Source organism: Xyrauchen texanus, chromosome 14 (genome assembly GCF_025860055.1).
Source record: "Xyrauchen texanus isolate HMW12.3.18 chromosome 14, RBS_HiC_50CHRs, whole genome shotgun sequence".
Classification (NCBI taxonomy): domain Eukaryota; kingdom Metazoa; phylum Chordata; class Actinopteri; order Cypriniformes; family Catostomidae; genus Xyrauchen; species Xyrauchen texanus.
This window is the reverse complement of record NC_068289.1, coordinates 16,637,504-16,655,131: the sequence shown is the minus strand read 5'-3', so window position 1 is coordinate 16,655,131 and position 17,628 is coordinate 16,637,504. Positions and strand designations below refer to the sequence as shown.

Sequence of the window (17,628 nt, the reverse complement as noted above, 5' to 3'; positions counted from 1 at the left end):
CAAAACAGCAAGAAGGAAAAAGTGAATATGAAGATGAATCTGTACACAAACATGAAGGAGCACAGAGGGTGAATGAAGATAAACAAAGTGAATCAGACAAAAACGCTAAATGTTCTGAAGATAATGAAGAGAGCATATCTGGTAAGTACACAAACAAATGTAGGCTGAACATTTGCAGTGTGTTGTGGGGGCTTTGATTTGTCTTGATGTTTTACTGCAATTCAAACTTCCTGGTAACTTTTATGACTCCAGTATTTTTTCATTCATGACATTTACAGAACGAGGTTTGAATTATTGTTTACCAAATTTTTATTTCACAACTATAGAAAGAAAAACTTTTAACTCCTGTAAACTGAATCATCTACAGTGGCAGTGCATCACTTTTAGTAGCAGTGCAAGTTTGTTAATCACTTCTAGAGTAATTGGTTACAATTACCAGAATAAGGCTGCTGATCTTAGGCATTATGTGAGCTGCTTGAAAGTGAATTGTGATTTGTAAATGATGTAATGTTGTAAATTAATAGTCTGTTCCAGATTTAGTGCATGTCCCCTTGTTCTGGTGAAATACTATATGCCATGTTTTAAATATGCATTAACAGTAAATGTAGGAGAGAATGAATGATACGTGCATTACACAAAAGTTAACTTCTCTGAGAGATTCTTTTTTTTTTAACACCAGCAAATCAGGAAACTATGTCTTCAATTTGTGTCTGTTCTTTACAAATCTGCTCCAAATCGTTTTGCTAAAAATGTATGTTCTCAAGTTGTAAACTTTTAAGTAATACCAAGCTATAGAAAGACTTTATCAAATGTTTTATTATGTTTCAGGAGTGTTGGTTATTCAAGTTTTTGAGGCGTTACAGACATTACATCAGATATTAGCATAATTAATTCGGATTCAAAATAATGTCCAGCATCATCCAATCACTGCCAACCATGTTAAAATAAAATTATACATTAGTCCCATGTCTACCAAACTTGTTGAGTGGTCCAAACATCATCTGCAGTCTGAAACTTAACTTTAAATAGGAAGTTTGGATTGAATGCACTTAGCTGCATAGAGAGCTTGCTCCCTTGCTCCCTATTTAGTGAATTACTTAACCTCCATTGTGCCGTCTGTCTGCACTGGTCTTGGAACAGTTCGAAATGCACCTTATTTTCATCCTAACTCTGTATACAGCCTCTAAAAGCAACATTTTCCAGATGTTCTATGCATCCATTGATTCTCAATGTGAAAGTGCATAGTAAATAGAGGATATTTTAACCTGAAACTGAGCCAAAAGTCCACAAATATGCTCATTGTGTTTAACAAGCGTGCCTTTTCAGCGATAAATCACTCAAATTTTAAAAATGGCATATTGGATGAAACTAGAGATGAAACTTTTGACTCAGAGGTTTCAATGTAAAAACTTAATAAGGTTTCTTTCCAGATGTAGTTTTATTGGTGTTTCTCCCAAAGACAAACTCCGCTGTGATCGGCACCATGTTGTTTTGTCACACAATTCCATCGTCGAAAGTTTTACTCTTTTCTGACAGCACAGAGTCTCCTGAACTGAGATCAGTCAGATTAAATGAAATTATGCATTGTGTATAGTGAAGCCAAAATACAATGTCCATGCATGTGGACCTGAGGTCGCTACAAGTTTAATGCAGTCTTGTGCATTTAAATGATGCATGTCACAACAATCAGAAAATTGATAGAAAGAACTTGTCTGATTATTTTTATTTGTGATGGTTTCCTATGCTCTTAGTTTCCCCTAATGCGTCCTTGCATCTTTTACCATGCTGTCATTTCATGTTGTTTATTTATTTTTTTAAACTGAAGATGTTAACCAGAGCAAAAATCATGATGTAGAGCAAAACAGCAAGAAGGAAAAAAGTGAATATGAAGATGAATCTGTACACAAACATGAAGGAGCACAGAGGGTGAATGAAGATAAACAAAGTGAATCAGACAAAAACGCTAAATGTTCTGAAGATAATGAAGAGAGCATATCTGGTAAGTACACAAACAAATGTGAGCTGAACATTTGCAGTGTGTTAGTGGGGCTTTGATTTGTCTTGATGTTTTACTGCAATTCAAACTTCCTGGTAACTTTTATGACTCCAGTATTTTTTCATTCATGACATTTACAGAACGAGGTTTGAATTATTGTTTACCAAATTTTATTTCACAACTATAGAAAGAAAAACTTTTAACTCCTGTAAACTGAATCATCTACAGCGGCAGTGCATCACTTTTAGTAGCAGTGCAAGTTTGTTAATCACTTCTAGAGTAATTGGTTACAATTACCAGAATAAGGCTGCTGATCTTAGGCATTATGTGAGCTGCTTGAAAGTGAATTGTGATTTGTAAATGATGTAATGTTGTAAATTAATAGTCTGTTCCAGATTTAGTGCATGTCCCCTTGTTCTGGTGAAATACTATATGCCATGTTTTAAATATGCATTAACAGTAAATGTAGGAGAGAATGAATGATACGTGCATTACACAAAAGTTAACTTCTCTGAGAGATTCTTTTTTTTTTAACACCAGCAAATCAGGAAACTATGTCTTCAATTTGTGTCTGTTCTTTACAAATCTGCTCCAAATCGTTTTGCTAAAAATGTATGTTCTCAAGTTGTAAACTTTTAAGTAATACCAAGCTATAGAAAGACTTTATCAAATGTTTTATTATGTTTCAGGAGTGTTGGTTATTCAAGTTTTTGAGACGTTACAGACATTACATCAGATATTAGCATAATTAATTCGGATTCAAAATAATGTCCAGCATCATCCAATCACTGCCAACCATGTTAAAATAAAATTATACATTAGTCCCATGTCTACCAAACTTGTTGAGTGGTCCAAACATCATCTGCAGTCTGAAACTTAACTTTAAATAGGAAGTTTGGATTGAATGCACTTAGCTGCATAGAGAGCTTGCTCCCTTGCTCCCTATTTAGTGAATTACTTAACCTCCATTGTGCCGTCTGTCTGCACTGGTCTTGGAACAGTTCGAAATGCACCTTATTTTCATCCTAACTCTGTATACAGCCTCTAAAAGCAACATTTTCCAGATGTTCTATGCATCCATTGATTCTCAATGTGAAAGTGCATAGTAAATAGAGGATATTTTAACCTGAAACTGAGCCAAAAGTCCACAAATATGCTCATTGTGTTTAACAGCGTGCCTTTTCAGCGATAAATCACTCAAATTTTAAAAATGGCATATTGGATGAAACTAGAGATGAAACTTTTGACTCAGAGGTTTCAATGTAAAAACTTAATAAGGTTTCTTTCCAGATGTAGTTTTATTGGTGTTTCTCCCAAAGACAAACTCCGCTGTGATCGGCACCATGTTGTTTTGTCACACAATTCCATGCGCCGAAAGTTTTACTCTTTTCTGACAGCACAGAGTCTCCTGAACTGAGATCAGTCAGATTAAATGAAATTATGCATTGTGTATAGTGAAGCCAAAATACAATGTCCATGCATGTGGACGCAGGGTCGCACAAGTTTAATGCAGTCTTGTGCATTTAAATGATGCATGTCACAACAATCAGAAAATTGATAGAAAGAACTTGTCTGATTATTTTTATTTGTGATGGTTTCCTATGCTCTTAGTTTCCCCTAATGCGTCCTTGCATCTTTTACCATGCTGTCATTTCATGTTGTTTATTTATTTTTTAAACTGAAGATGTTAACCAGAGCAAAAATCATGATGTAGAGCAAAACAGCAAGAAGGAAAAAAGTGAATATGAAGATGAATCTGTACACAAACATGAAGGAGCACAGAGGGTGAATGAAGATAAACAAAGTGAATCAGACAAAAACGCTAAATGTTCTGAAGATAATGAAGAGAGCATATCTGGTAAGTACACAAACAAATGTGAGCTGAACATTTGCAGTGTGTTGTGGGGGCTTTGATTTGTCTTGATGTTTTACTGCAATTCAAACTTCCTGGTAACTTTTATGACTCCAGTATTTTTTCATTCATGACATTTACAGAACGAGGTTTGAATTATTGTTTACCAAATTTTATTTCACAACTATAGAAAGAAAAACTTTTAACTCCTGTAAACTGAATCATCTACAGCGGCAGTGCATCACTTTTAGTAGCAGTGCAAGTTTGTTAATCACTTCTAGAGTAATTGGTTACAATTACCAGAATAAGGCTGCTGATCTTAGGCATTATGTGAGCTGCTTGAAAGTGAATTGTGATTTGTAAATGATGTAATGTTGTAAATTAATAGTCTGTTCCAGATTTAGTGCATGTCCCCTTGTTCTGGTGAAATACTATATGCCATGTTTTAAATATGCATTAACAGTAAATGTAGGAGAGAATGAATGATACGTGCATTACACAAAAGTTAACTTCTCTGAGAGATTCTTTTTTTTTTAACACCAGCAAATCAGGAAACTATGTCTTCAATTTGTGTCTGTTCTTTACAAATCTGCTCCAAATCGTTTTGCTAAAAATGTATGTTCTCAAGTTGTAAACTTTTAAGTAATACCAAGCTATAGAAAGACTTTATCAAATGTTTTATTATGTTTCAGGAGTGTTGGTTATTCAAGTTTTTGAGACGTTACAGACATTACATCAGATATTAGCATAATTAATTCGATTCAAAATAATGTCCAGCATCATCCAATCACTGCCAACCATGTTAAAATAAAATTATACATTAGTCCCATGTCTACCAAACTTGTTGAGTGGTCCAAACATCATCTGCAGTCTGAAACTTAACTTTAAATAGGAAGTTTGGATTGAATGCACTTAGCTGCATAGAGAGCTTGCTCCCTTGCTCCCTATTTAGTGAATTACTTAACCTCCATTGTGCCGTCTGTCTGCACTGGTCTTGGAACAGTTCGAAATGCACCTTATTTTCATCCTAACTCTGTATACAGCCTCTAAAAGCAACATTTTCCAGATGTTCTATGCATCCATTGATTCTCAATGTGAAAGTGCATAGTAAATAGAGGATATTTTAACCGAAACTGAGCCAAAAGTCCACAAATATGCTCATTGTGTTTAACAAGCGTGCCTTTTCGCGATAAATCACTCAAATTTTAAAAATGGCATATTGGATGAAACTAGAGATGAAACTTTTGACTCAGAGGTTTCAATGTAAAAACTTAATAAGGTTTCTTTCCAGATGTAGTTTTATTGGTGTTTCTCCCAAAGACAAACTCCGCTGTGATCGGCACCATGTTGTTTTGTCACACAATTCCATGCGTCGAAAGTTTTACTCTTTTCTGACAGCACAGAGTCTCCTGAACTGAGATCAGTCAGATTAAATGAAATTATGCATTGTGTATAGTGAAGCCAAAATACAATGTCCATGCATGTGGACGCGGGGTCGCACAAGTTTAATGCAGTCTTGTGCATTTAAATGATGCATGTCACAACAATCAGAAAATTGATAGAAAGAACTTGTCTGATTATTTTTATTTGTGATGGTTTCCTATGCTCTTAGTTTCCCCCTAATGCGTCCTTGCATCTTTTACCATGCTGTCATTTCATGTTGTTTATTTATTTTTTTAAACTGAAGATGTTAACCAGAGCAAAAATCATGATGTAGAGCAAAACAGCAAGAAGGAAAAAAGTGAATATGAAGATGAATCTGTACACAAACATGAAGGAGCACAGAGGGTGAATGAAGATAAACAAAGTGAATCAGACAAAAACGCTAAATGTTCTGAAGATAATGAAGAGAGCATATCTGGTAAGTACACAAACAAATGTGAGCTGAACATTTGCAGTGTGTTGTGGGGGCTTTGATTTGTCTTGATGTTTTACTGCAATTCAAACTTCCTGGTAACTTTTATGACTCCAGTATTTTTTCATTCATGACATTTACAGAACGAGGTTTGAATTATTGTTTACCAAATTTTATTTCACAACTATAGAAAGAAAAACTTTTAACTCCTGTAAACTGAATCATCTACAGCGGCAGTGCATCACTTTTAGTAGCAGTGCAAGTTTGTTAATCACTTCTAGAGTAATTGGTTACAATTACCAGAATAAGGCTGCTGATCTTAGGCATTATGTGAGCTGCTTGAAAGTGAATTGTGATTTGTAAATGATGTAATGTTGTAAATTAATAGTCTGTTCCAGATTTAGTGCATGTCCCTTGTTCTGGTGAAATACTATATGCCATGTTTTAAATATGCATTAACAGTAAATGTAGGAGAGAATGAATGATACGTGCATTACACAAAAGTTAACTTCTCTGAGAGATTCTTTTTTTTTTAACACCAGCAAATCAGGAAACTATGTCTTCAATTTGTGTCTGTTCTTTACAAATCTGCTCCAAATCGTTTTGCTAAAATGTATGTTCTCAAGTTGTAAACTTTTAAGTAATACCAAGCTATAGAAAGACTTTATCAAATGTTTTATTATGTTTCAGGAGTGTTGGTTATTCAAGTTTTTGAGACGTTACAGACATTACATCAGATATTAGCATAATTAATTCGGATTCAAAATAATGTCCAGCATCATCCAATCACTGCCAACCATGTTAAAATAAAATTATACATTAGTCCCATGTCTACCAAACTTGTTGAGTGGTCCAAACATCATCTGCAGTCTGAAACTTAACTTTAAATAGGAAGTTTGGATTGAATGCACTTAGCTGCATAGAGAGCTTGCTCCCTTGCTCCCTATTTAGTGAATTACTTAACCTCCATTGTGCCGTCTGTCTGCACTGGTCTTGGAACAGTTCGAAATGCACCTTATTTTCATCCTAACTCTGTATACAGCCTCTAAAAGCAACATTTTCCAGATGTTCTATGCATCCATTGATTCTCAATGTGAAAGTGCATAGTAAATAGAGGATATTTTAACCGAAACTGAGCCAAAAGTCCACAAATATGCTCATTGTGTTTAACAGCGTGCCTTTTCGCGATAAATCACTCAAATTTTAAAAATGGCATATTGGATGAAACTAGAGATGAAACTTTTGACTCAGAGGTTTCAATGTAAAAACTTAATAAGGTTTCTTTCCAGATGTAGTTTTATTGGTGTTTCTCCCAAAGACAAACTCCGCTGTGATCGGCACCATGTTGTTTTGTCACACAATTCCATGCGTCGAAAGTTTTACTCTTTTCTGACAGCACAGAGTCTCCTGAACTGAGATCAGTCAGATTAAATGAAATTATGCATTGTGTATAGTGAAGCCAAAATACAATGTCCATGCATGTGGACGCTGGGTCGCACAAGTTTAATGCAGTCTTGTGCATTTAAATGATGCATGTCACAACAATCAGAAAATTGATAGAAAGAACTTGTCTGATTATTTTTATTTGTGATGGTTTCCTATGCTCTTAGTTTCCCCTAATGCGTCCTTGCATCTTTTACCATGCTGTCATTTCATGTTGTTTATTTATTTTTTTAAACTGAAGATGTTAACCAGAGCAAAAATCATGATGTAGAGCAAAACAGCAAGAAGGAAAAAAGTGAATATGAAGATGAATCTGTACACAAACATGAAGGAGCACAGAGGGTGAATGAAGATAAACAAAGTGAATCAGACAAAAACGCTAAATGTTCTGAAGATAATGAAGAGAGCATATCTGGTAAGTACACAAACAAATGTGAGCTGAACATTTGCAGTGTGTTGTGGGGCTTTGATTTGTCTTGATGTTTTACTGCAATTCAAACTTCCTGGTAACTTTTATGACTCCAGTATTTTTTCATTCATGACATTTACAGAACGAGGTTTGAATTATTGTTTACCAAATTTTATTTCACAACTATAGAAAGAAAAACTTTTAACTCCTTTAAACTGAATCATCTACAGCGGCAGTGCATCACTTTTAGTAGCAGTGCAATTTTGTTAATCACTTCTAGAGTATTTGGTTACAATTACCAGAATATGGCTGCTGATCTTAGGCATTATGTGAGCTGCTTGAAAGTGAATTGTGATTTATAAATGATGTAATGTTGTAAATTAATAGTCTGTTCCAGATTTAGTGCATGTCCCCTTGTTCTGGTGAAATACTATATGCCATGTTTTAAATATATATTAACAGTAAATGTAGGAGAGAATGAATGATACGTGCATTTCACAAAAGTTAACTTCTCTGAGAGATTCTTTTTTTTTTTTAACACCAGCAAATCAGGAAACTATGTCTTCAATTTGTGTCTGTTCTTTACAAATCTGCTCCAAATCGTTTTGCTAAAAATGTATGTTCACAAGTTGTAAACTTTTAAGTAATACCAAGCTATAGAAAGACTTTATCAAATTTTTTATTATGTTTCAGGAGTGTTGGTTATTCAAGTTTTTGAGACGTTACAGACATTACATCAGAAATTAGCATAATTAATTCGGATTCAAAGTAATGTCCAGCATCATCCAATCACTGCCAACCATGTTAAAATAAAATTATACATTAGTCCCATGTCTACCAAACTTGTTGAGTGGTCCAAACATCATCTGCAGTCTGAAACTTAACTTTAAATAGGAAGTTTGGATTGAATGCACTTAGCTGCATAGAGAGCTTGCTCCCTTGCTCCCTATTTAGTGAATTACTTAACCTCCATTGTGCCGTCTGTCTGCACTGGTCTTGGAACAGTTCGAAATGCACCTTATTTTCATCCTAACTCTGTATACAGCCTCTAAAAGCAACATTTTCCAGATGTTCTATGCATCCATTGATTCTCAATGTGAAAGTGCATAGTAAATAGAGGATATTTTAACCGAAACTGAGCCAAAAGTACACAAATATGCTCATTGTGTTTAACAGCGTGCCTTTTCGCGATAAATCACTCAAATTTTAAAAATGGCATATTGGATGAAACTAGAGATGAAACTTTTGACTCAGAGGTTTCAATGTAAAAACTTAATAAGGTTTCTTTCCAGATGTAGTTTTATTGGTGTTTCTCCCAAAGACAAACTCCGCTGTGATCGGCACCATGTTGTTTTGTCACACAATTCCATGCGTCGAAAGTTTTACTCTTTTCTGACAGCACAGAGTCTCCTGAACTGAGATCAGTCAGATTAAATGAAATTATGCATTGTGTATAGTGAAGCCAAAATACAATGTCCATGCATGTGGACGCTGAGTCGCACAAGTTTAATGCAGTCTTGTGCATTTAAATGATGCATGTCACAACAATCAGAAAATTGATAGAAAGAACTTGTCTGATTATTTTTATTTGTGATGGTTTCCTATGCTCTTAGTTTCCCCTAATGCGTCCTTGCATCTTTTACCATGCTGTCATTTCATGTTGTTTATTTATTTTTTAAACTGAAGATGTTAACCAGAGCAAAAGTCATGATGTAGAGCAAAACAGCAAGAAGGAAAAAAGTGAATATGAAGATGAATCTGTACACAAACATGAAGGAGCACAGAGGGTGAATGAAGATAAACAAAGTGAATCATACAAAAACGCTAAATGTTCTGAAGATAATGAAGAGAGCATATCTGGTAAGTACACAAACAAATGTGAGCTGAACATTTGCAGTGTGTTGTGGCGGCTTTGATTTGTCTTGATGTTTTACTGCAATTCAAACTTCCTGGTAACTTTTATGACTCCAGTATTTTTTCATTCATGACATTTACAGAACGGGGTTTGAATTATTGTTTACCAAATTTTATTTCACAACTATAGAAAGAAAAACTTTTAACTCCTTTAAACTGAATCATCTACAGCGGCAGTGCATCACTTTTAGTAGCAGTGCAAGTTTGTTAATCACTTCTAGAGTATTTGGTTACAATTACCAGAATAAGGCTGCTGATCTTAGGCATTATGTGAGCTGCTTGAAAGTGAATTGTGATTTGTAAATGATGTAATGTTGTAAATTAATAGTCTGTTCCAGATTTAGTGCATGTCCCCTTGTTCTGGTGAAATACTATATGCCATGTTTTAAATATGCATTAACAGTAAATGTAGGAGAGAATGAATGAAACGTGCATTACACAAAAGTTAACTTCTCTGAGAGATTCTTTTTTTTTTTTTAACACCAGCAAATCAGGAAACTATGTCTTCAATTTGTGTCTGTTCTTTACAAATCTGCTCCAAATCGTTTTGCTAAAAATGTATGTTCTCAAGTTGTAAACTTTTAAGTAATACCAAGCTATAGAAAGACTTTATCAAATGTTTTATTATGTTTCAGGAGTGTTGGTTATTCGAGTTTTTGAGACGTTACAGACATTACATCAGATATTAGCATAATTAATTCGGATTCAAAGTAATGTCCAGCATCATCCAATCACTGCCAACCATGTTAAAATAAAATTATACATTAGTCCCATGTCTACCAAACTTGTTGAGTGGTCCAAACATCATCTGCAGTCTGAAACTTAACTTTAAATAGGAAGTTTGGATTGAATGCACTTAGCTGCATAGAGAGCTTGCTCCCTTGCTCCCTATTTAGTGAATTACTTAACCGCCATTGTGCCGTCTGTCTGCACTGGTCGTGGAACAGTTCGAAATGCACCTTATTTTCATCCTAACTCTGTATACAGCCTCTAAAAGCAACATTTTCCAGATGTTCTATGCATCCATTGATTCTCAATGTGAAAGTGCATAGTAAATAGAGGATATTTTATCCGAAACTGAGCCAAAAGTCCACAAATATGCTCATTGTGTTTAACAGCGTGCCTTTTCGCGATAAATCACTCAAATTTTAAAAATGGCATATTGGATGAAACTAGAGATGAAACTTTTGACTCAGAGGTTTCAATGTAAAAACTTAATAAGGTTTCTTTCCAGATGTAGGTTTATTGGTGTTTCTCCCAAAGACAAACTCCGCTGTGATCGGCACCATGTTGTTTTGTCACACAATTCCATGCGTTGAAAGTTTTACTCTTTTCTGACAGCACAGATTCTCCTGAACTGAGATCAGTCAGATTAAATGAAATTATGCATTGTGTATAGTGAAGCCAAAATACAATGTCCATGCATGTGGACGCGGGGTCGCACAAGGTTAATGCAGTCTTGTGCATTTAAATGATGCATGTCACAACAATCAGAAAATTGATAGAAAGAACATGTCTGATTATTTTTATTTGTGATGGTTTCCTATGCTCTTAGTTTCCCCCTAATGCGACCTTGCATCTTTTACCATGCTGTCATTTCATGTTGTTTATTTTTTTTTTTCAACTGAAGATGTTAACCAGAGCAAAAGTCATGATGTAGAGCAAAACAGCAAGAAGGAAAAAAGTGAATATGAAGATGAATCTGTACACAAACATGAAGGATCAGCGAGGGTGAATGAAGATAAACAAAGTGAATCAGACAAAAATGCTAAATGTTCTGAAGATAATGAAGAGAGCATATCTGGTAAGTACACAAACAAATGTGAGCTGAACATTTGCAGTGTGTTGTGGGGGCTTTGATTTGTCTTGATGTTTTACTGCAATTCAAACTTCCTGGTAACTTTTATGACTCCAGTATGTTTTCTTTCATGACATTTACAGAACGGGGGTCTGAATTATTGTTTACCAAATTTTATTTCACAACTATAGAAAGAAAAACTTTTAACTCCTTTAAACTGAATCATCTACAGCGGCAGTGCATCACTTTTAGTAGCAGTGCAAGTTTGTTAATCACTTCTAGAGTATTTGGTTACAATTACCAGAATAAGGCTGCTGGTCTTAGGCATTATGTGAGCTGCTTGAAAGTGAATTGTGATTTATAAATGATGTAATGTTGTAAATTAGTAGTCTGTTCCAGATTTAGTGCATGTCTCCTTGTTCTGGTGAAATACTATATACCATGTTTTAAATATGCATTAACAGTAAATGTAGGAGAGAATGAATGAATTGTGCATTACACAAAAGTTAACTTCTCTGAGAAACTATGTCTTAAAATGCCCATCAACATTCAGCAGTTCATGCAAATAAATAGAATAAATTTTGCTTAAAAACATAGTAAAGATATATTAATGTTGTAGACTTGAGTTGTACAGTTGTTTTGATGATGTTTAGTTGAAAAAAAACGTCTAGGTTACGAATGTAACCTCCGTTCCCCAATGGAGGGAACGAGACGTTGTGTCGGAGAATCGAAACTAGGGGTCTCTCGAGCACCGAATATACCTCTGATCTATGATAAATGGCCAATGAGAAGTTGGCAGCTAGTATTTGCATACCCCGCCCCCGGACTAGAGTTCATTCAGGATTTTTCTGAGGAGCCGGAAATGGTCCGGCCACTACAGCGGCTCGGCTCAGCGACGTGGCCGGGAAAGACACAACGTCTCGTTCCCTCCATTGGGGAACGGAGGTTACATTCGTAACCTAGACGTTCCCCTTCTGTCGCTCTCTCCACGTTGTGTCGGAGAAGCGACACTAGGGGTCCAATTTAAATTACGCCATGCGCTGAGCCGTGTACGTGGTCTGACACAGGAGTGGGCAGGTGTTTTTTACATGTCAGACGACCAGCTGTATCAGACTACACGTACCCTTCCCCAATAAAACACAAAAGTCGTCGGAATCCTTTTGGTTACCCTGACAGGGGAACAAGGTGATGCTTGCCAACCTGGGAACGGGCCAAGCCTGGCTGGGCCTCTTTTCTCTCTATGTTTCTCGCATAGAGCAATAGTGCCTTACACGCACTGAGGGAAGGGGGTCTTACCCAATTTCCTATTCTTTCAGGGAAAAAAAGACCCTGCGGAGACCAGGCCTCAGCGAGGGGGGAGTTGCTACACACGGCGACCGGAGGGCAGCCGAAACTTACCCAAGGAAAATGCGGGTCCGCTCGTAAGGGGACCGTATCGCGGAAAATACACACAGGGGGAGTCCGCGTAGGAGTCCTCACCCTGTGGAGCACCTATTCCAGTACAGGGTAGATTTGAGTACCCGCAGTGGATTGGGTCGGCAAGTTCCTCTGCAGAACTGCGGACCCATGAGGGCTAGGGAGGAATCGACCAGGGATTCGAGTTGAGTGGAATCTCCTGGGAAAAAAGATGCACAGTTTTACCTCAAGCGAGGGAAAGGGCGCTATATGCAAGCGATTCACCCGGCCAGCCCATCAGCATGTTACCGAGTTCTACTGGCTCGGACCTGAGAAAACACGGGATGAAACTGACTCAACCCTGAGATTGTAGTATCTCGTAAAGGTGTTGGGTGTCTAAGCCAATGAAATGGCATCTACTACCCAGTGGGAAAGCCTCTGTTTGGAGACAGCGGTTCCTTTCCACTGTCCCCCAAAGCATACAAAGAGCTGCTCAGAGTGTCTAAAACTCTGCGTGCGGTCCAGATAGGTACGCAAAGCACGTACCGGACACAGCAACGACGGGCTGGGTCTGCCTCCTCCCGGGGCAGCGCTTGCAGGTTCACTACCTGGTCTCAAAAGGGCGTGGTAGCAACCTTGGGCACGTAGCCCGGTGGCAGTCAAAGGATCACAAGAGTGTCTGCCGGACCGAACTCCAGGCAAGTGTCGCTGACAGAGAACGCTTGCAGATCCCCGACCCTCTTGATGGAGGCAAGCGCGATCAGCAGGTTAAGAGAGAGGGCCCTGAGTCCAACTGATTCTAGCGGCTCAAAGGGAGGTCTCTGGAGGCCCACGTGGACTACCGAGGGGTCCCAGGAGGGGAACAGGCTTGGCCGGGAGGGATTTAACCTCCGGGCACCTCTTAGGAACCTGATGATTAAGTCGTGCTTACCAAGGGACTTGCCGTCTACTGCGTCGTGGTGGGCCGCGATAGCAGCAACATACACCTTCAAGGTGGACGGGGACAGCCTCCCCTCCAACCTCTCCTGCAGGAACAGGAGCACTGACCTAACTGCGCACCTCTGTGGGTCTTCAGCCCGGGAAGAACACCAATTTGCGAACAAGCGTCACTTCAGGGCGTAGAGCTGCCTGGAGAAAGGGGCTCTGGCTTGGTTGATCGTGTCTACGACAGTAGGTGTTAGGCCAGCTAGATCTTCCGCGTCCCGTCCAGGGACCAGACGTGGAGTTTCCAGAGGTCTGGATGCGGATGCCAGAGCATGCCCTGCCCCTGAGATAGAAGGTCCTTCCTCAGGGGATTTCGCCAGGGAGGGGCTGTAGCGAGGAGTACGAGGTCCGAGGACCAGGCCCGGGTGGGCCAGTATGGAACCACTAGTGTGACTTGCTCCTCGTCCTCCCTGACCTTGCACAGCACCTGTGCAAGAAGGCTCACTGGGGGAAATGCGTACTTGCGCAGCCCCGTGGGCCAGCTGTGTGCCAGCACGTCTGCCCTGAGGGGAGCCTCTGTTCGGCCATACCAGAGCAGGCAGTGGGAGGTCTGTCGGGAGGCAAGCAAGTCTACCTGGGCCTTGCCGAATCGTTCCCAAATCAGCTGGACCGACTGGGGGTGAAGCCTCCACTCTCCACTGGGCAAGAGTTGTCGTGACAGTGCGTCCGCTACCACATTGAGTTTGCCGGGGATGAGACCTGAGTCGCTGCTGGCTCCAAAGGAGGAGACGACGGGCGAGTCGTGACATGTGGCGGGAGCGTACACCGCCTTGGCGATTTATGTACGCTACCGCAGTGGTGCTGTCTGACCTGATTAGGACATGTTTGTCTTGAATCAACGGGAGGAACTGTCGCAGGGCAAAGAAAACAGTCAACAACTCTAGGCAATTGATATGCCAGCGCAGCGGGGCCCCTCTCCAAAGGCCTTTTGCAAATGGCGCCCCAACCCAATTTGGAGGCACCGGTGGTGACCAGGACGCGTCGGGACACCTGCTGCAGGGGCACTCCTGCCCGTAGAAAGCAGAGGTCTGTCCAGGGTTTGAGTGTTTGGCGGCATGCAGGGGTGATTATCACACGGTGCGTGCCGTGGCGCCATGCTCGTCTCGGGACTCGAGTCTGAAGCCAGTGCTGAAGCGGTCTCATATGGATCAACCCCAGCGGCCTGACTGCGGTGGATGATGCTATATGCCCCAGGAGCCTCTGGAAGAGTTTTAGAGGGACCGTTGTGCCTGGCTTGAACTTTGCGAGGCATTTCAGCACCGACTGTGCACGCTCGTTGGTGAGACGTGCAGACATTGAGACTGAGTCTAACTCCATGCCGAGAAAGGAGATGCTCTGAACCGGAGTGAGCTTGCTCTTTTCTCGGTTGACCTGAAGCCCCAAGCGGCTGAGGTGTTTAAGCACCTGGTCTCTGTGAGCGCATAGTAACTCTAGGGAGTGGGCCAGTATGAGACAGTCGTCAAGGTAGTTGAGTATGCGGATGCCGGCTTCTCGGAGCGGGGCAAGGGCTGCCTCTGCAACTTACGTGAAGATGCGAGGGGACAGAGACATGCCGAAGGGGAGGACTTTGTACTGAAACGCCTGGCCGTCGAACGCGAACCGTAGGAAGGGTTGGTGTTGCGGCAGAATTGAGACGTGGAAGTACGCGTCCTTCAGGTCTACCGCTGCGAACCAATCTAGGTGCCGGACGCATGTTAAGATACACTTTTGCGTGAGCATTTTGAACGTGAGTTTGAGCAGTGCTCGGTTGAAAACTCGCAAGTCCAAGATTGGTCGTAAGCCGCCGCCTTTCTTGGGTACAACGAAGTAAGGGCTGTAGAGACCCTTCTCCATTTTGGTTGGGGGGACAGGCCCTATCACGTCTTTGCACAGGGATTTGGCATGTTTGCCATCTACTGCGGAAACGGACGCCCACGAAGGGGGGGGCGGGGCCTGGCGAACTGAATTGCGTAACTGAGTCAAATGGTCCGGTACAGCCAGCGTGACGGGTTGGGCAGTGAAAGCCACGCCTCCAAACTCCTTCCTGGGGATACCAAGGGGACGAGTATTTTGGACGTACCCGGTGGGGGCTTCACAGCGGGGCGAAGCAGGTAGTGTGGTGTCGGGAGGCAAGGGTGCGTCCCGAGGCTTTGGTGCTGAGAACAAACTAAAAGCACTTACCTTGTGCTTTTAGTTTGGGGGCGGGTTCGTGACTGGAGCAGGAGGTCTGGTTGCAGGCGTCCTCTAGACTCGTCAGAACCGGCCGGCCGGGGGACAGTCGTGGGGCTGAAGGTGGACTGTGGCCACGTCCAGCATGCCGGGACTGTTGAGGCCTGGCGGCAGAGTGCCGTGAGAATGGCATTTGCTGGCCAGGTGACCCAGAGGCAAAAAAGGAAATAGCTCTATTATTGAGAATGTGAGTACGGCCAAATGAAATGAATTCAACAAAAGATTCTCCTCCCGGCCCCCCACCGGGGGACGGAGTGGTCTTACCAGCTCCGGAGCTAACAACTCGGTCTCTGGGGCGCCTGGAAGCCTTCCGGGTCCTCGAGGGGGTCCGTGAGATGAGGGGGTCGTCCATCTTCTGCGGGGAGCTTGACGCCGGGGCTGAGAGCTGGGCCCATGCTTGTTGAGGCGGAGCACCGCTTTTCTTTCTTTCTTGCAGTTCCTGCGGCACGTCAAGAACAGGACTACCCAAGTGCAAATTTTGGAGTGCCTTGGCCCAGTGGACTTGCTGGAGGGGGCCATGGTGTGCAGGGGGGGAGTGATCTGGGACCGCTCTACCGCCGAAGGTAGTGAGAGTGGAGGAGCAAGGAAGCTTGGCTTGCTCAGCTCGTCATGCACGTCCGGGAAGAAAGGAACCGGGAGGGGGTGCGTGGCTGTGAGCGGAGCACATGCCTGTGGAACCAATCAAACAGCCTTGAGGGGGAGGGGGACGGGATTTTCCGATCCAACCTCACGTTCGCGGTACCCAGGGAAGCATATCGGACCTCTGTGCATCAGGCTCAGACTGGGTGCGCAGACCCGAAGGTGGCGGCGCAGACGAGCCATCAACATCAGACGCCGCTGTAACGCTCTCCGAAGTGGCTTTCTCTCATGACAAAAGAAAGCCTACGACCGCAATGCTGCCTCGGCTATGCTCTCGCACTGAGAACATAACCCACTGGAGAGAAAATCGCTCATCCCAAGCTCGGACGGAAGCCAGCAAGCGTGCCAGGGAGGCGGGTAGTTCGCTGGGATTTACCCGGCGAACACAGCCCATCATTGTCCCCAAATCGCCTCCATCGCCCACGGCGCCTGCCTCAATCCCGTGGGAAAGAGGCAAGGCGCGGGGGGCGGCTGAAGTGGCTTTCTCTCATGACAAAAGAAAGCCTACGACCGCAATGCTGTTATGGCTAAGTTCTCGCCCTGAAAACATATACCATTCATAAAAACGCTGCCTGCGTGTAATCGCAGCCCAGGTACGCCAGGCAGCTTTTATGACCGTCGGAGGTGGGGAGAAATCAACCGCATCCAGAAACTACACAGAGGTGGAAACACGTCTTTAAAAAGACGCGTCCTGAAAAGGACGTTCAAAGCCGCTGTGTATTGCTCTTTTAGAGAAAATCACTCTTTTAAACAATTCTCTTAGAGTTTGGGTTTCTGCACTGTCGAAGTGCCCAGGGGCAATTGCACTGCCGTGCAAGAAGGAGAAATCGCCGCTGTATTGCGCCATCAATCCAACAGCATGCAGAGCGTCAGAAGAATACAGGAACCGGTGTGATCTCACGCGAACAGCATGCACAACCATCGGCTCCGAAGAAAATTTCTGAATGAACTCTAGTATTTGCCTCGCCTTTGTACCAGTATGTCCGGGGGCGGGGTATGCAAATACTAGCTGCCAACTTCTCATTGGCCTTTTTTCATAGATCAGAGGTATATTCGGTGCTCAAGGGAGACCCCTAGTGTCGCTTCTCCGACACAACGTGGAGAGAGCGACAGAAGGGGAAACAAATATACACTG

General features: G+C 41.6%; 1 protein-coding gene across 17 annotated transcripts in view; it reads left to right on the top strand.

The window, feature by feature from the left end:
* Positions 1-17,628, top strand: part of LOC127655265 (probable elastin-binding protein EbpS) — a 34,266-nt gene that overhangs the window by 12,679 nt on the left and 3,959 nt on the right. For 2 of the 17 annotated variants that reach the window (XM_052142957.1, XM_052142956.1), the window contains exons 6-11: positions 1,826-1,999; positions 3,681-3,854; positions 5,536-5,709; positions 7,388-7,561; positions 9,242-9,415; positions 11,100-11,273. In XM_052142957.1, the coding sequence (XP_051998917.1) occupies positions 1,826-1,999; positions 3,681-3,854; positions 5,536-5,709; positions 7,388-7,561; positions 9,242-9,415; positions 11,100-11,273 (1,044 nt within the window). The remainder of the gene's footprint in view (positions 1-1,825; positions 2,000-3,680; positions 3,855-5,535; positions 5,710-7,387; positions 7,562-9,241; positions 9,416-11,099; positions 11,274-17,628) is intronic. The other 15 variants (XM_052142960.1, XM_052142959.1, XM_052142961.1 and 12 more) reach the window with 15 other exon arrangements.